The sequence below is a fragment of the Chroicocephalus ridibundus genome, chromosome 2, assembly GCF_963924245.1.
Source record: "Chroicocephalus ridibundus chromosome 2, bChrRid1.1, whole genome shotgun sequence".
Classification (NCBI taxonomy): domain Eukaryota; kingdom Metazoa; phylum Chordata; class Aves; order Charadriiformes; family Laridae; genus Chroicocephalus; species Chroicocephalus ridibundus.
In genome coordinates this window covers 117,098,018-117,122,123 of record NC_086285.1, presented here as the reverse complement: position 1 = coordinate 117,122,123, position 24,106 = coordinate 117,098,018, and the positions used below count along the sequence as shown (strand labels likewise).

General features: G+C 39.7%; 2 protein-coding genes across 2 annotated transcripts; both read left to right on the top strand.

Moving 5' to 3' along the window:
* Positions 1-104: 104 nt before the first annotated feature.
* CLUL1 (clusterin like 1) lies at positions 105-13,900 on the top strand. Its single transcript, XM_063323987.1, has 9 exons — positions 105-235; positions 1,157-1,266; positions 2,560-2,708; positions 5,235-5,402; positions 7,276-7,720; positions 9,007-9,144; positions 10,641-10,855; positions 11,984-12,154; positions 13,491-13,900. Exons 2-8 carry the CDS (start codon positions 1,164-1,166, stop codon positions 12,149-12,151), a joined length of 1,386 nt encoding a protein of 461 aa, XP_063180057.1. The 5' UTR covers positions 105-235; positions 1,157-1,163; the 3' UTR covers positions 12,152-12,154; positions 13,491-13,900.
* A 1,381-nt stretch (positions 13,901-15,281) lies between these two features.
* On the top strand, positions 15,282-24,106 carry TYMS (thymidylate synthetase). Its single transcript, XM_063326664.1, has 7 exons — positions 15,282-15,640; positions 16,368-16,441; positions 17,660-17,834; positions 19,685-19,786; positions 20,984-21,159; positions 22,573-22,644; positions 23,535-24,106. The coding sequence occupies exons 1-7, from the start codon at positions 15,466-15,468 to the stop codon at positions 23,670-23,672; spliced, it is 912 nt and encodes a 303-aa protein (XP_063182734.1). The 5' UTR covers positions 15,282-15,465; the 3' UTR covers positions 23,673-24,106.

Genomic DNA, 24,106 nt, shown 5'->3' with positions numbered 1-24,106 from the left:
TCTGCCCAAAGCTCCCCCTAGTGGTTTTGCCCACAGAGATGAGCACGAAGTCCCATACATGCAAAATCCTCCAGCCTAATGACAAAACGCCCCGTTAATAGGATTAAGTACCTTCTCATCAGATAAGTAGAACATGGCAAAATCCCTGTCACTCCCAGCAATTAGATCAGAACACAGCCCGACCCCTTCCTGACGCGGGGAGCAATTTTGCAGAGGAGGTGTTTCAGTATTAATGGTAAATATGTTTGGGGTTTTTTTTTACTTTTCTTTGGTAATGGGTTTGTATTTCTTTGCAAAGTTAATTAGTCTTTCGCTATAAATGTAAAGGTACAATATGCAAATAACTATAGAAGTAAATCCAGGCTATAAATAAGTCCAGGCTCTTAATTTACACATGCACTTGCAGCTGATAACCGCATCTCCAAGAAGGCTATGCTGGCTAACAGGGCGGCACTTAAATATTGTGTTCACTTAATCAGATGAGAACTATAAAGTGTAGTTGCATGGTTTCTAAAAAATAAACCTTTCTCCTCTAACTGCTCTTGGGAGGGAAATAAAGCAAATGGCATTTCTTTCTCTTATTTGGTAGGAATTTCTTTCAATTGCTGATGTGTTTGTTTACAAAATTGATCTAATTGCCAGCTTCTGGGTATACCTATTATGGTGTCTGCTGTATTAAGTGTTATCCTGAAGGACAATGAAAGGATGCATGTTTGGAGACAAGGAAGGGAACAACATTCTAGAAATTTCCCCGTTTAAATTTGGCAATTATGTTTAGCATGGATGCATTTATAATATGAACTAAAAACACAGTGTGAAATGAGTAATTAGTGTGTTTCACAAGGTAGAAAAGGGACAGACTGACCTGCATAAGTTTTCAGTTTTTTATATATATGTCCTGATTCTGTTACACCACTGTGCAAACTCAGTGGAATTCATCTAGTTAGTCTGAATAGATAATTACAAATGAGGTCAAGCTTCTTACTCGTGTGTTTTCACTAACAGTAGCATTTAGGTGCATGTTACAGATCTCAGAAACTATACTTAAAGTCAAAATTAATGGGAACTTGTATAATACTTAGTAAACATTACACCTAGGCATTTGAGCATCATGAAGATGCTTACATTTAACTGCACCAACTTGCTCCTTTAACAGAAAGAACATGAAGTCCTCTTGGTTGTTTATAATATACGTGCTATGGCTGAACGGACATCAGTGTGCACCGACAAGGCAGGAGGAAATGAATCCCCGGGAAAACCTGAAGCGTATGTATGCTTTTCTTACCAGGGGTCTGCTGGAAGCCCCTGGGCCCAAGTCTCCAATCTCCTGGTGCATTTTGACTTCCATACTCACTGGTGTCAAGAAGATCTGCTTTCATGTGTGGAGCTTTGAAACCATCCTATAGCTGACTACATGCATCCACGCACACACAATAGGGAGATAAGAACAACTGGGATAAGACAATAAAAGGATTAACAGTTAAGCATCCCCTTACAAAAAAAGTGTTTACAGCATTTTTATAGGTTATTTGGTCCCTCATAGATCATTAGAATACAAACTGAACCCCAAATTCAATTCAACAGATTTTAAATTATTTTGTTTGTCTAAATAAACTTTGGAAAACATGGTTATTACAAATAATTGAAATAAAATTATTTACTTTAGGAAAAAAGTAGCGATTCTGCATATGCTCACATTTAAGCATGATTTTAATTTGGGGATAGGAATCCCAAGAGGATCTGCCATGACACGTTCCTTTGCTTCAGTCTTTGTTAATAATATTTCTGTAACAAACAAAAAGTTAGGGGAGGGGAAGGAAGATATAAAGGGAGAAATGACTGACGTGCTTTTGTCAGTCTCAGGGTGATGTGTTCTTTTCTTGTTTTGTATAGCTCCGGTGATATTCAGGGTATTTCTGCAAAGGGAACAAATACAGATAAAGGACAGGCAATCATGCAGAGCTTCAAGGTGCAACGTCTGGGCCAACTTAGGCCATTGGGTTGGGTAACCATCTATGGTCATTATTTCATAGGAAGCCTGGAGACTGTATTTTTAAGAAAGTAGATTGAAGGCACCTGTAATCTACATTTTCAAAATGTAAAGGGAAGCTGTCACAGGCTGCTTTCAGATCAAAGATAAATATATAGGTTATATGATTAGAAAACTGATGAGTAATCCTTGGAGATATCCAAAACCCAGGATGAGGTCCTGAGCAACCTGGTCTAGTTGACTGTCCTTTGAACAGGAGGGTTGGGCTCAATGATCTCCAGAGGTGCCTTCCAGCCTTAACTGTTCTGGGATTCAGTGATCAGCAGTGGGACAGCTGAGTATATAGCTTGAATTACACACAGCTGATCGCTGGCAAAGGCTCTGGGACAGATTCTTATCTGATGGAAGCTGTCTTGGCTCTGTGTTATTCAGCATTCACTATCTCAAGATTTGGCTCTGCAACTGTAGAGAAACATAGAACTGTTTCATTCTCCCTCATCATCAGTGCATGACAACTTGTGATAGTGTTAAAATCTGATTAAGTCACTGTATAATTTGGCTTTTTTTAGTATTATCTGAAGTTGGAGAGAAGTATGTAGATGAAGAGGTAAAGAAAGCTTTGATTGGTATTAAGCAGATGAAAATTATGATGCAAAAAAATGAAGATAAGCACGTAGATCTGATGAAAACCTTGAAGAAGAGCAGTGAAGAAAAACAGGTAACTTAAGTGCATCTGGATTTTTTTGTTTGTATTTTTGTTAAGATGTGGCTATTTTTAATCAAAGATGAGGCAGGTTGTACATGGATTTATCCTACCTCCTGGAAGTAGTACAGCCCGCCATTGTGCTTAGGCCAATAGGCAACCCAGATGGGATCCCTTGCTGTCTCCCCTTTTCTGGGAAGAATGTAAACCATGTTGTATGTACACTCTGAGCAGCATACATCTCTTTACATGGCCATAGGATTGATAGGAAATCTGCTTCTGCCCCAGAAGAAAACTTTCATGGCATCTCACTGCCTGTCTCCTGCAAGCAGGAGTTAGGACAACAGACATCCTATATCAGCCTGTCAGGAACCTGGATGTTCACATTTCAGAAGAAGTTAAAAAATTAGTTTATATTTGCCAGTTTCTTAAGAAAGAGCTCGCCTGCTGGCAGGACCCTGTCAGACTGAGGCTTCAGCCCTGAGGGAAGGTTTCAGACTGTGCTGGAATAAAGCACTGAACAAGAGCACCGCCTGCCTCACTGACGCCTCTTCCAGATTGTGCGGCTCTTTTGAAAGCTAGAGGTGAAGAGTTTCTGTCTTTCCTCAGAAATACAGCTTTCTAACTAGTGGCATGCTGTTAATTTTTCCCTGTGGCTGAATGTCGAAGTTATTTCTAAAATGAAACTGGAAGAGTGAGCACTAGACAAAATACAGCTGAGTTACCACTAGTTAGCAAGTTACCTTCACTCAGCCCATCCTGGCTGCAAGGGAAAACATGGTGTCTGACACAACTTTCCTTGAGATTTGAGCTCTCTCATTTCATTCTGCAGCTGGGAGGCAACCAGTGGCAGCCTAGGCACAGTCAAGCTGATGGTGACCATCATGTGGAGATATGGTTGTTCTGCAGTAAAAGGAGACATTAAATGCTGTATGTAGACTTTGCTTTGGAGGGAGAGCCTGAGCTTTCTAACATCCAGAAGCTAGAGCTGCTGCAACAGCAATGTGTTGAATAAACTATTGCACTTACTGCTTATTTCTAGAAATCCTCTGCTTCACTGAATTCACACCAAGGCAACTGCAAGCAATTTTATAAAGGTGTTTTGTGCGGAAGGTCCAGCAGATCTGCCCTGCATGTCTTTATACGCCACAGGCCACAAGATGTTTCCCAGCTTGCTTTGCAAACTTCAGACCTTCAGAAAAATATCAAAGCCACAACTGATAATGTGCTCTGGAGAAAGTACAGGGGATCTGGGGAATTTCCAGTGTCCTAGCGCAATGCCTAGGCTCAGAGCCATGTGCTCAGATGATCCTGAGAAATTGAGATTACTTTATATTTTAAAAAATCCAAAGATCCTAACTATTACTCTCAAAGGAGTTGAAGGAAAATCCCCTCTTGGCCCAACATGTGGTAGATAGTTTAAACTATTTGTATTAGCAAGCTAAAAAGTACCTGATAGCTTTCTAACATCTTCAGGAACACCAGTACGCTCCCATGATCTACGCTGTTGTTAGCTTTTACTGGATGATTTAATTTACACAGGACTTACATCCATAGCGAGAGTTCATAAAACACTGAATAAATGTATGAGAAAGATCAGAAAATAATTTAACATAGACAATGAAGACCACAGTTACTGTCTCTACCAAGCACATTCTGACAGAAGTTTTCTTTTCTGTGACCCTCTTCCCTGTTGAAAAGATGCCAGAATGTAATGAGACTGACCAATTAAAAGGTTTCTGTCATACTTAGGAACAACTTGGAACATCGTTTGGAAACCTAAGCTATTAAAATATCTTGTACTTGTGGAAAGAAATTCACGATGTGCAAGTTGCTTCAATACGAAAAACTCTTCTGTCTTTCCCTTGCCAAGTCTGTTCTAAAATGACACTTCTGATCTGCTCAGCTCTGTGCTCTACCTGATGAAGAATGATCCAGTAAATAGAAGCAGCATTGTAAAATGCATCTTGTTTCCCTTCAGTATGGAAGGAGTGCCTCACACTTCTCCAAGAGAGGGAAGAAACCCCCTAACTACAGGTTTTGGATTAGTATAATCCCAAACAGAGGAAATGCTATACTTTTACATGTTTCTGCATTAGAGGAAGAGCTTATGTATGGCAAGGACCTAGCCTCATGGAATATCAGTCCCTTAAAGAATAGAGCAGAGCAACAAAAAAGGGCTATTTGTGGAATAGATGAATAGTGCAGATATGATATGGAGAAAAAATTACATGAGTTGAGCACATCACCTTGTGAGAGGTTGAATGCTTCTTGCACAGAAAGATGTGTGGGCTTTTTTCATAACCTCAAAGATCCAGGTAGACTGTAGAGATCCGTTTGGTTTTGTAGGCTTTGCCCTCTGTTTTTCATTTTTCAGTTCCCTCTATTTGTGACTGCAGCTGAGAAGACAACCTACCCTAATGGTTAGGGATTAGCAAAAAATGGAACTATAAATCACCGAAATGGGTGATGAACACTGGGATAAGTATTTAGAATATTAATCCGAAAATTGCCCTCAACTGAATCTTTTTTCTTACTCAGCAAGCCTTGCGACTTATGGACGAAGTAAAGGAAAGATTAGAAGAAGAAGAAAGACAATGTCAAGCATCCTTGAAAAATTTATGGGATGAATGTGAATCTTGTTTAGAAAGTACCTGCATGAGATATTACACAACTTGCAAACATGGTTTATCAACATTTAGAAGAAAGGTAGGAAGAAATTTTCTATCTGTGAAATAATCTTGAATTCACCTAACAGTTTTAGAGAGAGCACATCTTATTTTCTCAACACCCAGATCTGCCAGTTATTTCAGGTTACTAAAATTAATTTGATTTGGAGTGTCTGGAAATATGAAATCATACGGCAGAGATTACATGCAATTATATTCATTGAAGATTGAGCCAAAATGAGTTCAGTTGCACCCTGGCATGACTCCATTGACACTGATTATTCCCCTGACTCCAACAGAGTCACTCCAGATATACAGCATTGTCTCTCACGGTAGGACTTGCATTAAGATGCTTAATAACTGTTTGTGAAAAATAAAACATAGATTCTTTATGGTCCATCTGAAAATTGGCAGAATAAAAACTGTAGATATACTTAGCAAAATTCCATCAGAAAAAATCACCTACTAATACAACATCATTCTTTCCTATATTTATTTTATTTTAAATCTACTCTTTAAGTAACAAAACCACTTTAAAAGGCTTAACTGTTTTTTAATAAAGGAAACTGTCAGCAAAGGAGATTCCCCTAATTCTACCAGAAACTTTCCTGGCTGGCATGTTATTATTACAAGACTTAACAAAATTGTAATCCCATTTTTTATTTGGGCATATGCTTTAAGTGCAACTTAACAACTGAAACTTTGCAATTACTGCTCTTGAAATTTTACCCAGATTACTTAACTTTCACATCCCCCGGCACTGAAATACATGATAACTTAAAAATTAAATGTGGTGTGTTTCAGAAGCGACAAGCTTTAGAGCAAAGGTGTTTAACATTTATGCATATTCTTAAAATTATTCAGGCAAAAATGTGGAAGATATTAAATTTAAGACTACTGGTGATACTTTGGGCTTTTTAGATACCTCTCATGGATACCTTAAATGTTTCTCTTGGAATTTCAAGAGTCTGTGGATGTCAGATTGAAATTACTGCAGTAAAAGTTACATGCTGCACTGTCACTGTCATTGACCCTCTTGGTAACTTCCTCAGGGAGCTATATGGTTTCTTTGAAGCATTCAAAGTAAGAAATCTGTTGTGACCTAAATCTCTTTCAAAAAAGAGGACAAAGACGATAGCTGTGGCTGATGACACACAGGCAGCAGGGGCAATACTGACTAAGGCTGTTCCTGCAGTGCTGTTTCACAACCTTCTGAGCCGCACTAGCGGTCAGATCAAGCCACTGATTTGATTTTTTTTTTTGAAAGGTATATGTATGTGTAGGTGTATGTACTCGGCAGGGTGTTTCTTAACCCACACCAGTTTTCTAATGCCATGAAGCGCAACTCCACAAAACATTGCATCTGCTCAGGCGAAGGTAGCATGTTAAAGCACTGAGCAAAGCAGAGTGGACACCCAGTCTCTTCCATCATCAAACCACGGACTCAGGGCCACTGCTTCATTGATTTTAATGGGCTTCAGTTTGCAGAAGCATGCGAGGACTTGGCCACTGGTCAGAGAGGGTAGGGTGTTTGCAGATCACAGCAAGAACAATTGCCTTCTGTTCCCTCCACTGCACATAAGTACCACAGAAATGTTTCCAAGATAAAGTCCAAATTGTTTGTTGGAAGAAACCCAAACGCCGATACTAACTTTGAGCCTCCACAGATTAACGGGCAACTGGCAACCCTTTTACTCCAGATCTGATTTGGAGCTAATGATTTAGACTGAATGTACTTTCACTCTTTAGAGTCTAGTGTCTTAAATTACTTTGGAGAGTATGCTGTGTTTGCAGTTATTAAGAGGGCATTGTTTCTATGGATATTTGAAAGAGAAAAAATAGAGCTTACTTCCCTGAGAGATGAAAAACTGTTTACTTGTCAAGCAGCTGATCTAGCTCTTTTTTATACACAGGTTGAAGATTTTTTGAGGAAAATACCTCCACTCATTTTTACTTTTCATGAGGATCAAGGAAAAGACATCCAGTTTAATGAAAAGCCTGAGAAAGAGGATACCCAGCTAGTAAAAATGGAAAATCTATTTAGCCAACTATTATCAGACATGGGCTCAATATTTGACAGAAGTTTCATTTTTTTTAAGCAGATGCAAAAAGAATTTGACCAGTCTTTTCAGGCGTATTTCATGTCTGATCTGAACTTGAATGAGTCCCCCAGCATGCCAGCTTTACCTGAGGACACCACCAGAAATGACGGCTCACAGAAAGGCTGGGGTATACCTGGCTTCTTACAGACAATTTTTGATTTCAGCAGGACAGTGTTTGAAGGTGTCAGTGAGGTGATTACCGAAGTATTTGACGAATACAGAAATAATAGAAGAGATGTGCCAGAACAAGCCAAAGGTAAGTGTTAGATAATGAAAATTATCTAATGACAACTGCATTGTCAATAATATCAAATCCCTCGGGATTGCTAAACTATGGTAGGGATTCAGTTTGAGGTACGTTGGTGTGAGATACGGTATGGAAGCTCTGGAGGCTTTCTTGGTTAAACAGGCATGGGTCAAGGATAACTTTATCAGGTAAATTAAAAGGTACAAATCACCTAGAAATCTCAAAGAAATGTCACAGGGGGACTTAAGGGTCCTACACAGCCTGATTTTCACAGCAATTCTCAAAGCATTTGCAAGAGTTCCTCAGGAGCACTTGAATTCATGACGGATGCGGGTTTCCATAAGGCTGACTGACAGGTCTGATCCCAGCATTTGTCAGGATATGATATGTATCATGTCATATTGACACGTCACCAATTCTAAAACATTAGAGTAATTCTGTGACACGTCAAGGCATATCCCTGCCCTTGTCAAAAGACACTAAGCTCAGGCAGACAGGTGCCAGCCCTGCTCTAGGCTTCCACTGCAATGCAGCGTGCCAATCAAACCCAGGCCAGCCATCAGGTTTTCTAGGGACCAGAAAAATCCTGGGCATAACTTGGTTTCAGGTGATGATAACTCTCAATAGAGGAGACAACCCTCAATCACCTTTTGGAATACAAATAAGCCTTATCCTTCGTATCTTACAAATGCAAACAGAAAAACAAGCATCATTCAAATACGTGCTGGTGCCTATCTCTAAGGAGATCACAGTAAGGACATGCCATAAGTCTGAGTGGTAGGGGACACAACCACTATATGGTCATCAGGAAATACAAACTTAAGTGATTCTACAACCGCTTTTTTTAATTTTTCCTGTATCTTGGCTCATGTTACCTCAGAAATAAGCTTTGGTACTGTGCTCTCATCTAGCTGTACATGATGATGAAACATCTGGACTTCTAAGGGTCAAAAAGATCTTATCAGAACTCGCATGTTTTAGAAATAATGTGTAATAATAGCAATTGTTTGGCTATTAGTGGGGAATACACTACTATGCCTTTATAAGGGAATATACTTTTGTGGCATGAATTCCTTGAAAGAAAACATGATTTGTATCTTCTGACTTCTACTTTTTAATGTTTTATTCCTTTTTTTTTTTCTTTTTTTTGGGGGGAAGGGGCAGAAGGGGTTTATGCCAGATATTTTGGATTAAGGCAAGAAATTATATTCTAGCACACAGAGTAGGTAACAAACGTCTATTTATCAAGACCCTAAGCTTAATGGCCGTCTAAAATTATGGTGACTTCATTCTAGATCCCGACAGAAGTGGCATGTTCTCAAAGATTGGATCAGGGCGCCATAGGCTTCTGTGCAGGGAGCTTCGGGAGAACTCCTCTGGATGCCCACAGTTTCATGAGAGATGTCAGAAATGTCAAGACAATCTTTTGCATGGTAAATAGCTATTTTCTGATTTTTTTCCTGTAATGCATTGATAACTGGTTTGCAGATTTTGAGGCTGTCATTTTCCACTGTGCTGTTTCCATATTTTTGGAATTAACATTGAGTCACTGAGTTTCTTCTCAGTAACTACCGATACAAATGCTATTCCTCATTCCAGATGATTTCAATTACCTTTCCCCACTGTCTCCACAGAGTGTCAGTATAACTCAGTTGTTAACATACCGCTGGAGGTCCAAAGAGACTTTCTGCACTCCATAACAAAATACCTATATATTCTGTTGGAGTTGCCATCCTGCAGCGAAGCAAGAGGCCAGGTAGTAATCCTGCCTGGGTTCAGAAGTGCCAAGCAGAAAGTGAGGAGAAGCTCCAACTCCTGACACTCGCTTCTCCTGCAGACATCCAGATGTAACGTCAGGTAGCATTCCGCTCCTCAGAAGGAAAACAAGAGCTGAACAGCCTGCAATTACTCTTTGTCGAACCATGTCAGCAAACAGGGCTGACATGACGGACAAAAAGGGGACTGCTTGTCAGTATGTAAGGAGATGCACTCCCCATTGGCACCTGGAAAAAATTGAGACTGCATCACCTAGAATTGCTCTCAGGACTCCCACCGCACATAGCACATCCATTTCCAGAATTATTTAAGTCTTAAAAGCCACAGAATATGCTTAAACCCAAATGTCTTCAGAATATCTCCAATGTGGCAAATATTAATGATCCGATGATACATTTTGAAAAGAATATCAGACCACTTCCATCTCACTAAAAATGTCTTTTTGTCTACAACTGTCTATTACAGATAACAATTTCTATCTGTGGTTACTGTACTATCAGCCTGAAAGGGTCCCTTGACAGTCCTATTTGACAGGGAATAAATTGAATTTTTCCACAGTAATTTTTGTATAGGTTTAATATAATATTCTTGTTTAAAATCTGCATTTTACTAAAGAAAAAACCAGCAATCTCCAGTTCTGAATTCATGGTAGATGATACTAGTCAGATACTAATGTCTATCTATTGTTAGATAAATATTAGGCCTTAACACTCAACAGGAACACTAACATACATTACAGGCTTTCTTCTAATAACCTAAATACTTGGAAGGACTGATAATGGAATATAAGCAATTAAAAGATACCGTGTAAGGGGATTGTGAAGTTCCTATATGTAAAATTTACCAGCTCTTATTTAGCATAACAGAAAATCTATTGCCATGAAATATTATATAAACCTTAAAGTACTTGGTAAGTCATTATAATACAGCAAATGGGATAATTAATCCATTTAGCCATTATAAGCCTACACTAAATCTATCAGTATAGGCCAGCAAGAATTACTTCTTTTTTTTTAAGCATTATTTAAACACCAACCCAAAACATGCCCCCTTGCTAGACTTTTTTACAGTTTTCTATACTTCAGATAGAAAAGATGAAGTACAAGACATACTACTTTCCTAGAAGTTTCATGCTGGCTGTCTTTTCTAACAGATTGCCCCAACGTTCCTGAACTGCACATCAAGTTTGATGAAGCCTTTAAACTGGTTAATCTCTCGGGGGAGCAGTATGAGCAGATTCTCCAGGTGGTTCAGCGTCATACAGAAGACACTTCGTACTTGTTGAACAAAATGAAAGAAAGATTTGGGTGGGTGTCTGAGTTATCCAATATGACCATCGGACCAGAAAATATTTTCAATATAGTTAAGGTAAGGGTTATCTTCCAAAGGGAACTATTGCACAGTGCTGTCTTTGACCTACGCTTTGCTCATACTTATGCTCTTGGGGATTGTGGATGTTTGTACACATGTAATGTTTGGGGTTTTACAACACAAAATTCCTACTCATCTTGAATTTATGTATGCTCGATAATCCCTCGAAACTCCAGAGATTAGAAACTCTTTTCCTCTAAATCCTTTTAGCCTGATGGATGGCTCACAGGCTAACCTGAACCACTGTCTGATAGGAGCAAATTGACACTAGCAGCTTTGACTGACCTCAGATTACCTTCCCAGATAAATTTCACCGTACCAGTCAAATCCTTACTGGAGCACTGAATATCTAGCTATATGTCTATGTTTGTACCTGTATGTCCCAAAACTCAAAGAAGGCAAATATTATGCAGGTTATTGCAGTGGAAGCTGCATATCTTTAACAGCATCTGTCAATACTCCAATAAATACATCACGATTAACTGTATGTGGCACACAAGAGTATAACCAAGGTAAATTCAATCCATTTTCCTGGGCAAGGGAGAAATCTTATTCCCCCTCCCAACTCAGAAATCCAATGTACTACTATTACTACAAAACTTTATATGAAATGATTGTGCAATCCACCAAAAATCACAAAATCAGGAACAAGGGGACAGGCAATAGTTAAGCACACTTTCCCAACTGAGTCTGAGCTATCTGCTCTAGAAAAATAAAGCTATAGAACTAAGTCTGGCTTGGAAAAACACATAGGAAGGAATAATTTCAATCACACAACCTTTGTCTCAAAACTTTGAAATTAGTGGGACAACTCACACACAGGTTTTCATTAGGAGATCAGAAAGTCTTTATAGATGTATACATGGTATAAATATTAACCTGCAGTTCTTTAATATGGTCTTGCAGTGCCATGTCAGCTTTTCCCACCGCCTACAATAAGCTTTGGCATAAATTCAGACACCCACTGTCTCCTCAGAAGAAAGTAATTTAAAGAAAGTAGAAAAGTCTGAAATATTCCTCTCTTTAATTTTCCCCTTTTAAAGACAGTAGGCGCAGCAGGTATAAACAAAACTGAAAGTATCCAGTAGTTCATAGTGTCTAAAGTATTGATTTGTTCTCTTCTAGGTGGTACCCGGGGATCCTTCTGGTAAAAATGAAACCGTGGTAGACGTGAATATTCTGACTTCACCTACTTTTACCATTAAAGTTCCTCCCAACTTAGACACAAAGAGTGCTGAATTCATTGAATACATAGCTGGGAAAGCACTGCAACTATATAAGCAGAATTTTTAAGTGGTAAGTTCATTCTTTCTCCTTTCATAGAGAACGCGAGTCTTTATAAGAAGTGTTTACATCGCAATAAACTTGAGTTGGCACAGGATTCAGTCACGGTACATTTGAGACCGTCTCCTCAGAAATGACACATTGATTGAGAGACAAACACAAGCATTATGGAAAACAAAAACAAATGCTCAATGTTCTAGCCTGCAAAACACAGACATGATATTAAAAGACTTGACTTATTTAACTGTGAAACCCTCAATCTTTAAGTAACATCTGGGATGAGGTAATGTGATGATAAATGTTCCTTCAGAAAAGAATTGCCTCACAACCACAGTGCAGAGCCTTGGCATCGGAAACCACGTCTTTGTGTTCATTAATCACGAATGAACTGGAATTACCACTATTCATTATGTTTTTTATTTTAGGTGGTGTTTAAGAGCATGCTCTTTGTTATTTTTTATGATGTAGGACTGCAAAGTTAGAATCAGCACCAGGACTTGAAAGAGGTGTCTTACCATAACATTTTCCCATTAGCAGTGCTCTGCTTAGACTAACAGTGTCCGCAGTTTACTCGCAGAAATGTGCACAAAAAGATCCTTCTCATGGAATTGTAACCATTTTTGCAGAAAGGGCTCACAGAGGCCTCTCTCCATGCTTAAGAGATTTCCAGATGGAGAGGGAAGAACCAGGCAGAGAGGCGGGGGAAAAGAGCACTTTGTATTCTCTAACCCCACAGGGAATCTCCAGGAAAGACGGGGTAGTTTCAGGTGGCATCATGCTGCTGTGAAATTATGTGAATATTATATTTAAAAAAGAAACTTTTAAAAGAGTATTTATAAACATATAAAATAAAATGTTCATCGCAGTTTCTCTACAGTTTTCCTTCAAAATTCTCTGTAATTTCTATGCAGTTATTGATGATATATACTATTTCAGATCACGTAAGACTGATCTTCAAGGCCTAATGTGACAAGATTAATTTACTTAGTCTGATTATGATTTTTAGCCTGAATCTTAGTCTGATTCTTCTGTGCAACATATATTGTGTAGCCATTTCATACCCAAGAAAACTGAGTGGCATTGATTTCCAATTGACGATACCATTTTACTTTCAGTTTCCACAAGATTCAGGGTACATGAAAGAGTGATGAAAGCAAAGAGTTAAAACTTGGAAACATCTACAAGAAGGGAAAAAGAGAAAAAAAAATAATCTGTTTCCGTCTGGTTTTTATGTTGCGTACGTTTCCACAGCAGGGCACTGATACATTCCCCATACACTTATTTTTCTAACATCTTTTTCTCAGTCCAAAACCAAAATGTTTAATCACCTTTTTTTTTTTTCTCCTAGGAAAGAAGATGTGTGAAATCTTTCTTCCTGAAATCCAGTAATCCAATATTCTTTAGGTGAAAAACCCCTAAGCTCAACATACAGCTAATTGTTAAATGACTATGATTAAAATAGTTGCATATAAATAAAATTTTGCTTAGTAAATACTGTGACATATGAGCTAGCAACCGACGACTGTAGAAATCTTTTAATTCAAAACCAAATTCAAATCTATTTTAATATTCATTTATTTCAAAAAGATGTTATTTATGTTGTAAATTAGGTAATCTTTGATAACCAGCTATGGCCCTGGTTGTGCAAAGATTTAAGGAAATAATCAGCTGTAAGCATACAAATAATTCCTATTTGCATACTTAAATTCCAGCACATTCTTAAGCCTTTTCAAGATTGGTCCCTACAGATGTTGCACATTCAGCTAAGTCTGAATCAACCAGATTTCCATATGCATGTAGCATATTATTTTCCAATGAAAATGTTCCATTTCTTCTTCTAGTTGCTTTTGATGTTTATCTTGTACATTAAATGACTTTTCTGAATATGCAGTAATGCGTAACTCTTCTGCCTTTGGCATTTCTTACTTGTAGTTCGCCTCTGGAGTCATAATTAACAGGGAAACCTTTATCAGAAAAGATGTTTTTTTTTTCCTAAATTATACACATTAGCTTGCAAGGGTATTTGCAAGTTACAATAAAGGTTAAGAACGGATATATCTCTTAGTTAGAAGCAGAGCTCTAGGTGGATTGGTTTCATTTGCTATGCCTGGTATTTCTATGCATTTTTTACACGCTGTTATATTCACCATTTCCAACTGTGTCTCTGCTAAATAAATTGTATTCATTTCAAAGTGTACAAAACTATCTAGATTAGGTATGAGTACAGAAAAATAACCATACCCTAATTATACCATGCCTTTTCCTTTACTTCTATACACGCAAGTAAGTATACACATTTATACCAGAAAAAGGCCATTTCATTGTTTCAATTAGTGGGAAGGATATGTTTTCCTGCCTGCTGTAAGGAGAAGTAGCATTTTCTAGTGCACAGTCTTCTAGTTGCATTCAACCTCCATGACACATGCCTTAGAGGCTCCTAATCATGAGGGATTAGCAGTCGTAACTCCTGTAATTACACCGCTTGTCAGAAAGTTGGGCTTTATCTAAGAGATAAGTGGCTTATACAGACTCCTTGACTTTTAAGGTCATCATACCATAGAATCATAGAACGGTTTGGGTTGGAAGGCACATTAAGGATCATCTAGTTCCAACCCCCCTGCCATGGGCAGGGACACCTCCCACTAGACCAGGCTGCTCAAAGCCCCATCCAGCCTGGCCTTGAACACTTCCAGGGATGGGGCATCCACAACTTCCCTGGGCAACCTGTTCCAGTGCCTCACCACCCTCACAGTAAAGAATTTCTTCCTAATATCAGTTTGTTTTGACTAAGAGAGAGCGTACACCTAGAAAATTTTCAGAGGACACCACGCTGGGTGCAGAACGAGGAAAAGCCGTTGTGGTTTGGCACACAGACTTGGGCTGGGTGCCCGGGACATCGCTGTCAGGGGGACCAGCCCCGCGCGGGGCCAGAGATGGCGGCTGTAGAGGATTTCCAGCCGGAGGGGAGGAAGCCCACAAGGGCGGCAGAGGAACGGACACCGGACACCGCCTGAGGGCGGCCGGGGGGGCTTCTTGCGCCCCGCTTGAACCGCTCCAGATCCTCTCCGGCCCTGCGACGGAGGCGGGGGGCGCCTGAGCGCTGCCGCCTCCCGCCAGGAGAAGGCTGTGTTTGGGCGGGGAGGGAAAGGGAAGGGGAGGGAGGAGGCGGTGGGGCCCCGCTCCGCCCGTTCCCCGGCGCCGTTTGGCGGGAAAGGCCGGCCTTTGTCGGGCTCGGAGGAAGGGCGCCGGCGGGAAGGGGACAGGCGGGCAGCTGCAGCCCACCCCGGCCCGCAGGGAGCCGCCCCGGGCGCCTCTCGGCTACCATGCCTGCTGAGGGGGAGCTGCCGAGCGCCCTGGAGCCCGGCGGCCCTGAGGCCGGCGAGCCGCAGTACCTGCGGCAGGTCCGGCACATCCTGCAACACGGCCACCGAAAGGAGGATCGCACCGGCACCGGCACCATCTCCGTCTTCGGCATGCAGGCGCGGTACAGCCTGAGAGGTCGGCACCGCCGCGGCCCCCTGCCCCTGCCCGCCGGGGCTCCAGCGGTCGCGGCCCTGCGCCGGGGGAGGGGATGGGGACGGGGACGGGGACGGGGACGCCATCTTCTTCCCCGGCGGTGCCCCGTTCCCGCCTGCTGAGGGGGAGGCCTCTCCCCGCTCAATGCCGGGGCTCGTAGCTGCTGCGGGGGGCTGTAGAGGCCTTTAGGTCTGTACCGGCAACTCCATCGCCCTCTCCCTGCCCGCCAGCCTGCGGCAGCTGGGACCCGTGCTCTCCCTCGGCCCGGCGGCCAGGCCTGGCCCGGCCCCATCGCTGTCCCCTGGTGAATAAACGGGAAAGATCTTGAGATAGCCTGTCCTGGTCCTTCCTATCGTTCAAGCATAGTAGGAAGGATGGTTTGTGAAATAGATTTGCCAAAAATTTTATCTCAAGCCTGCACTTTCCATTGGAAATGCCTATACATAACATCTGTATGCTACACCTTGGTGTCTTCATGGGGGAGTTGTCGAAGTCCCCACAGATAATTCATCTTACCCCTCTGCCCAGGAAAAAAAAAGTCAGGTTCTTGTCTTCCTTGATCTGAATATGAGAACTACACATCCTTTACCGGCTTCTTTACTTCATATCCAAACCTCTGAATGGCAGATAGGTGGTGGTATTACTGCCTGTATGGAGGTCACCCTGACAAATCGCTCGTCACCTCTGACACTCTTGAAACTTTTTTCAGATCAGTTTCCGCTGCTAACAACAAAGAGGGTGTTCTGGAAAGGAGTGCTGGAGGAGCTGCTGTGGTTCATCAAGGTTCAGTGTTTGGATGTTTCTGTGCCTGAGAGGGGTATCAACAGAACGAACTAGTGTGGAATGGATTAAGACATTTTGGGTAACTGCAGATGCTTCTGTTCGTACGACAGAACAGAAGAAGTGTAACCATCGAATATTTTGACTACAAGTTGAAGGCCATTATCTTCACGACATTCTGTGCATTTTAGTGGAGACTATTGCATTGTTACCAGTCAGAAGAGTTTTTCTGTTTCTTTTTAAGGGAAATAGTCTGAAATAGTGAGGCCTTTTGACAATTTCCCTGTACCCTACAGTTATAAAGCCTAGTACAGTTTCTTTTATTTGTGTTTGAATAAGAAATCATAATATGAAGTAGATTATAGGCAATTTAATGGTCTGCTTTTTAATATTGAGGTAGCTTTTATTGATTTGAACAGAAACAAGCAGTGCAGAACCACAGGTGAGATTAGGCTGATGTAAACACTAGGCTTTTTAGTAGCAAAAACCTGAGCTCTAATGGAGATAATAGCTGTAGTTAAAGTATTAAAATTCAACTGTAGATAATACATTAAGATATAAGTGTTCCTTTACATGTTGTGATATTATGCAGGTATAGGAAAGTCTACCTAACCATTTGCTAGATAGCAGCACTCAAATACACATTCATTTTTTTACAGTATCTTTATTCAAGTATAAAAGACTAGACACTCCTCAAAACACAACACTTTCTGTGTTGGATTTTTGATTGTGCTGATCTGGACATGTTGCAGAACTCATTGAGATTTCTCTGGGTCATTTTGTCATTTTTGTCATTTTAACAAAAGGATTTTTAAGACCTTAACCTCATTATAGGTGGCTTGGCAAAGACAATGCCTGGGCTGTAAATTTTTTCTTTGCCTACTTTTATCTGTCTGTAAAGTACAGTCTTGTTCTCCACAAATGTGTAATGAAATAATGTACCACAGTTGACCTTGAGACTGTACTGTTTGTCCATTCACAAAGTTAGAAGAATCCTGAGATAAGTAACAGCAGCATGGCACTTCATACTTCATTCTAGTATGTTGCTCGTAAGTTTTATTGTGTCCATGTGCAAGAACCTCATCCAGTACATTAATCAGAGTCTTCATCCTTTACAAGTGGAGAAATACTGTAGACTAGCAAAGCTTAATATAGCTGTTTCAAATCTTGTCCTCTGTGTTGGGATTAGGATGTAGACTCCTTACTGTCTGTGTTTTGTAGGGTTCTACAAATGCCAAAGAGCTCTCTGCAAAGGGTGTGAAGATTTGGGATGCTAATGGATCGCGTGAGTTCCTGGATAAGCAGGGTTTCAGCACCAGAGAGGAGGGGGATTTGGGACCAGTTTATGGTTTCCAGTGGAGGCACTTTGGAGCGGAATACAAAGATATGCACACAGGTAATCAGAGGCAAATACAATCTTGATTGCTTCGTGAGATGACTGTGACACCTCACTTACCAGAATACCAATGCAGGGTCCTAATTTCCATGATACAATTGTGCTGGCAAAAACTGACATTGTTGCACTACATTCATTGGAGACAGTGGAAGAGAAAGGTTTTATCCAGTCTGCAGCTGGAACAAAGTAGGACGAACCTATGAAGCTATGGTGTGATTCAGTACCTGTTGGTATTATTTTCAGTCGAACGGGTTCATTAGATGTGCTCTGAAGTGTCTTGATGGCTCTTTTCTAAGTCACTGAAGGAGAGGATGTACAAAACGTTTAGAGGACTGCCATAAGAAAAAAGTTATAAATGGTTGTCCCTATCTGGTTGGGGTGTTTTTTAACTCAGAATAACAACATAGTTAATTATGACTTTTCTTCTTGGATTTTTTGTCAATACAGTCTCAAAGTTCACATTAGTTACAGATTTTAGACTTCGTATTGGCATGTTGACTGCTGGCAGAATACAGTTTTGTGCTAACACAAATGATGCAGATTGTGAACTGACATGTCTCAGAACTTACTAAAATGTTTCAGCATTCCTGAACTTAAAATGTCTGAGGCATAACATAGCTTGGAAAAAAAGAACAAGATAAATTCCCATAGGTTTCATTACTAATAGATTTCCTTAAAATGCATTACTAATGGATAAGTAATTAGCTTCAGGAACTAACATAATCACTTGAAAAGGCTTCTGGCACAGTATTGCTGGCAGAAGAATTCCCTGAGATGCTAATTATGTATTACTACCTTGTTTGCCAGCTTGGGTCTCCCTATAACCATAATTTGGTATTGTTTGGCAATAAGAGTTATTAGAAAAAAATTAGTTACCAGCCATGCTGATTCACTGGCATGATTCAGAGCAATGAATAACAACTAATGATTCTTTTATTCTGGAATCCATTCTAATGTTCAGTTGATTCCAGTGAATTTCTTATGTAAGTGGTATTGAGCCTAAAAATCAGCCTGTGAGCGTCGTTGGGTGAAGTGTAATATCCTGTGCTATAAATGATTAAAGTTCCCTTCTGGCACTAAATGCTATGGAAATTTAGTTTTAATACACGACCTTGTGAGTGCTAGATGGATGCTTTTATTCATCTGTCAAAAACTTTCTCCTTTTGAGCATGCAAAGAATGCTGGCACCCCATGTTACTGATCTGGGCATAATTCTATTTTTTTCTTTTTTTTTTTTTTTTAGAAGGAGCACTGTAGTATGCAAGTTTAACATCTAGAAAAGCATCTTAATCTGGAAACACAACGAGCAAATTATTTTAAATACCATGAATGACTAAGTGGTAATATCATAGAATCATAGACTCATATCTTGCCTGTTCCAGTACAGCTTTTGTCCTGTTTAGGTAACAAGCCATCATGAATGACAAAATAACATGCTTTGTGCGATTAATTTTTTTGTATTGCGGCTTTTGTTTCCTGGGATGTAGTGTTTATGCAGACTTCTTATTTGGTCTTAAAAATGGTCTAGTTGTTGAGGCTTGGAATAAAGTGTTCTAAATGGTCCTATTTCAATAGGTGCTAAAGGTACTCAAAGCACATAAAGAGATGGAGGGATGCAGAAAAATACCATTGTGAGAATTTCACATGCCTTAGAGCATCCTAAGGAAGATCAAGAATAACCTGCATTTGCAGGGTGCCAACTGATAAGTTTAATCACTTTCTGAGTTACAATAAAATCATCAGAAGTTGTCACTTGGGTATCACTTTTCAGTGGGATTTGGGCTGGGCTTTAAAAAAATATCATGACTTGAATCTGTCTGTCTTAGATCTTGTTTGATATCTTTCTTCAGATTACTCCAACCAAGGAGTTGATCAGTTGCAAAAAGTGATTGAAATGATCAAAACCAATCCAGATGACAGAAGAATCATTATGTGTGCTTGGAATCCCAAAGGTATTGGACAGCAGACTTTTAAGTGAATGCAGTTGGATATTATCTTGCTGTATGCTAAACTATGTTCTAATCCTGTGTCAAGAGTCAGTTCCATTGGATATCCTTGCTTATTCTTTATAAAATTACCAGGAATGTGGTGAAAATGACCAGGCGTTATAAGCTTCATTCTCTTTCCACTTCATTCTCGTGTTCAGACCTCAAAATTTTTGAACCTTTACTTCAAAGTTTTTCTCTCCAGGTTAAAGTAAGGGATATAGCTGGCTACCACTGTCTTTGACATACAGACAGCAATTCTCATTTTTAAAAAGCTAAAAAAAACCAAACCAAAAAAGAGTGTACGAAAGCAGTGTGTCTGTTTTTTAGCCATATAAAAAATTGTAAAGTTCACAAAAACCTTAAAGCTAGAGAACAAAAATATTATTTGTGTCGTAATCATCTCCTTGAACATCAGTTGTCTAGATATCCATTCACTCTGTAGGGCTACTTCTAAGTCAGAGCTAGTGCCAGAGAATGTGTAACTTCAGCATCAGCAGGTCTGTGCACACAAAAAATCACCCAGCGTCTTCCACTCATGTCTCTGAGAGGGGTTGCCATATGCTGTTGCTGTTATTTTTAAGGTTAAACATTCTCGGATACGAGGAGATGCCTGGTTAAAGTTTTCCTTAATTGCACTGTAATTGCACTATCTGCACTTTCAAGTGTAGATAAACATTCAAAAGATCTTTTGTTTTTTGATTATTGTTTTTTTATTGATCATTGCTTTTATATCTCAGCAAGCACTAAAGGCATGTTGCAATGGGAACAGAGTAAGATGAAGCAGTTGGAGGTCGCTTTGGGGTACATTCTTAATTTTACTCTTAATGTCTTCCTTTAGGGAAATCAACTGTCTCGCCAAGGTGAGTAAAACTAAACTGCTGTGCAGCATTATGGCATAAATCTGTTCTGTGGAGTATCTGTTTATGACTTTTCTGGTCATACAGCCCAGGAGACAGCTTGTCATGACCCAGACTTAATTGCTTAGGCAGCGGGTGCTTTTAAACAAGAGAAAAAACAACAGAATGATAGTGTAGTTGGATTTTTGCGCTCTACTGTATCTCATTAAGTGCTTGTTCAGGTTTTGCATCTTCTACATTTATAACACAGTAATGCTGTTACAATATTTTTTTTTCCCCCTCCTTCCTGTACTGCAATTCCTAGATATTTCTCAGATGGCTTTGCCTCCATGCCATGCCCTTTGCCAGTTCTATGTTCTGAATGGTGAATTGTCTTGCCAACTCTATCAGAGGTCTGGAGATATGGGACTAGGAGTGCCTTTCAATATTGCCAGCTATTCACTGCTCACATACATGATTGCCCATGTCACAGGGCTAAAGGTATGCTATTTAATCATTTTACTTAATCTTGTCTGAGAAGTGAGGACTAAAAGATAAGACTCTTCATGTCATGTCCAAGAAAAACTGGAATGAACATGCTGTTCAAAATCTTGCTGAAATATGTGTAAGAAAGGGCCCTGTGAATTTAATGTGAATTGTCTCTGGTCTGTATGGGCGGTTAGGATCAGCAATGTAAGAATTCTTAAATTCAGGTCAGACAGAGAGAAGATCCTCCATGTCTTTGTAACTGAACATGTCAAAACTGACCTGTTCCACTAGTTTGCTCCTTGGAAATCTGAACTGAGCACTTGTACTTATAGGATAATAACATACAAGTGATTACATTTTGCAGCATGTGTTTTTTATTGGAAGCAAACAGTAGCTCAGCGGTTGCTGTCAAGGATCCAGTTTGGATATTCTGCCCACCTAACTTCCAGCTATGATTTCAGCCGGGTTTTTTTTTCATCTCCTACTGTAGATGATTATGTGGAGTGGTAGTATGTGCTCGAATAGCTACTACCCTGACTCCAGAGCTGTATTTTGTAATTTGGCAGTGTAATTTAAATGCACTACAATCTTGTGGAAACACCTGCATGTAAAAATTATACTAGCACGGCCATTTGGGCCTGATCTTCGTGCTACCAGCAACATGAAGGGGAACTTAAAATAGGGAAGTAGGGAAGAATCAGCCTGCACAGCAATTGCAGGCATACATAAGAAATTAGGTCAAGGTACTAGAAAAAGTTTAATGTTACGTCCGTAAAGCAGCTGTTGCCTTTCATCCACTTCCTCTCACAGCTTTGGTGGTTTTTAGCGTAATATATCCGAGGCTTGAGTAGTCAGAGGCCAGAAAAATAGCTGATAAAATTTACCTAAGTTAAATTAGATTTATCGGGGGCGGCCAAGTCACAGAACTTGCAAGATTGCAAAACCCATCTGGATGGGTTTGTAAGTGCTTTGGGGTTCAGCCTATGACTGACACCTCCACTGCCACAAACTACATTGTTTAGTAGTGGCTAAGGCAACTAGTCTGAAACCAACTTTGGCAAGTCCAGCTTATTAGAAGTGCGGTGGAAAAGCTGGATGTCACTTCCCCATCTGTTTCCATCCTGATGAGCAGATGAGTAGTGCTCCATTCATTTACCAAAGCTATTATCCTAGCAGGATTTCAAAGATAACTTTTTTGGTAAGCTAGTGGAAATTTCATTATATTTCTCATTTATTATGCATTAGTCTGGGAAGACAATGTCCTTCAAAGCTTGCAAGGATGCCTTGATAATCCAATCTAGTACAGAAGCTGCAATTCCGCACTAGATGTAAGATGTTAAAGAGTCAGTACTGTAAGCGTTGTAATGTTTTGTTTTCTTGAAACCTGACTATCTGAAAACCACATGTATTCTCCTTTCTCTTCAGCCTGGAGAGTTCATACACACATTAGGAGATGCTCACATATATCTGAATCATGTGGAACCTCTGAAAGTTCAAGTAAGTACTTTGTATTCTTGTTTCCTTTTGTCTTCCACAATGCTTATCCAATACTAAGTTATCTTGGTATCATAAATATCCTTTTGCAAATATTAATTTGTGTGGCTTTTCTTCTTATTTCTATCCTAATAATTGTAGTACCTTAACCTGTGTTCAACTCAGGTAGCAAACAGAAATACAATACAAACATGATTGAAATGGACATCAGTGTACTATTCTAGAACCAAGTTAGAGATCCAGAATCTGTACTGCTACTTTTGATTTCATCATTCCAAAACATCAGAAAACAATTCCACCTAGTACAGATAAATACAAAATAAAATGTCTTTGTAGTATATCACAGAAGGATAACTTATCAGTTCACAGAGTTAATCAGTATTACTGTTTGGTTAGATAAGGCTATATTTTCTTCAGAAAGTAACTTGTTGCAATAGGAGCAAATCAGAATTTTATTTCCTTAGACTTAGCTCGGACTGGGTGTCCTTACCATTCATATGGTTCAAAGCCATACAGAGAACTAGTTACTGGTTTGGACCCAAATGTCCTGTGAGAAACTGCAGCACATTTGATGCTTATCTGGGTCAGAATTTCCAATTTAGTTTCCTCTGGAAGGAATCTAATTTGTAACCACTGGAATTGCTCTGCAAATTGAAAATGCTTGCAGTGCATTTTGATGATCAGGGAATCCACGGCCTGCTCCCTATCAAAACACTAAACTAGATTCCATCTAACCGGATTATAATTTTCTTTTTTTTTTTTTTGGTAGTATAAATGGAGGAGGGAAAATCTACATAGTTTAATCGGAACTGATATTAATGAAATCTAATTTATAACACAAAATCTCTGCCCTCAAGTATTAGCTTTATACAATAAGCTTGCTTTTATTTCAGCTTCAGAGGGAGCCAAGACCTTTCCCCAAACTCAGAATTCTTCGTAAGGTTGAAGACATCTGTGACTTTAAGGCAGAAGATTTTCAGATTGAAGATTATAATCCTCATCCACCTATTAAAATGGAGATGGCTGTTTAACGGTATAAACCAGCTTCTATTAATGTGGAAATGTGCCTAAGCTACTTAGCTTTTTCTGTCCTTAAAGTTACCAGGTTTTTATATACTTCAAGAGGTACATACTTTGTTACTGAAAAAGAAACAGATACTAGTAGACCAGTACTGCCTTCAGAACTAAACTCTAGTCGTACAGAACAGATGATAATTTATTCCTGCTGTACTGTGCAGATGCTAACCCAGTTTTAACTCGTTACTGAGATAGTTTTCTACATGTTGTTTCAGTTACCAGTGGCCACTTCTGTTACCATTCAGTTACTGTGTGTGAGTAGCACTTGCTTACATGCTCTATTTAGTACTGAAAATAAGAACTTTTATGTACGATAGAGGATTCCTTCAAGGTTGTAGAAGGCTTTAAATATGTTCTAAAGAGTATATGTTTAATAAAGCTTTTTAAA

Excerpts from the sequence above, each read along its gene's own strand:
- CLUL1 (XM_063323987.1), top strand. The coding sequence starts at position 1,164 with ATGAAGTCCTCTTGGTTGTTTATAATATACGTGCTATGGCTGAACGGA. Across the intron at positions 2,709-5,234 it reads AGAGCAGTGAAGAAAAACAG|CAAGCCTTGCGACTTATGGA; the intron begins GTAACTTAAGTG and ends TTTCTTACTCAG. Across the intron at positions 5,403-7,275 it reads TATCAACATTTAGAAGAAAG|GTTGAAGATTTTTTGAGGAA; the intron begins GTAGGAAGAAAT and ends TTTTATACACAG.
- TYMS (XM_063326664.1), top strand. The coding sequence starts at position 15,466 with ATGCCTGCTGAGGGGGAGCTGCCGAGCGCCCTGGAGCCCGGCGGCCCT. Across the intron at positions 17,835-19,684 it reads ATACAAAGATATGCACACAG|ATTACTCCAACCAAGGAGTT; the intron begins GTAATCAGAGGC and ends ATCTTTCTTCAG. Across the intron at positions 19,787-20,983 it reads GTGTGCTTGGAATCCCAAAG|ATATTTCTCAGATGGCTTTG; the intron begins GTATTGGACAGC and ends TGCAATTCCTAG.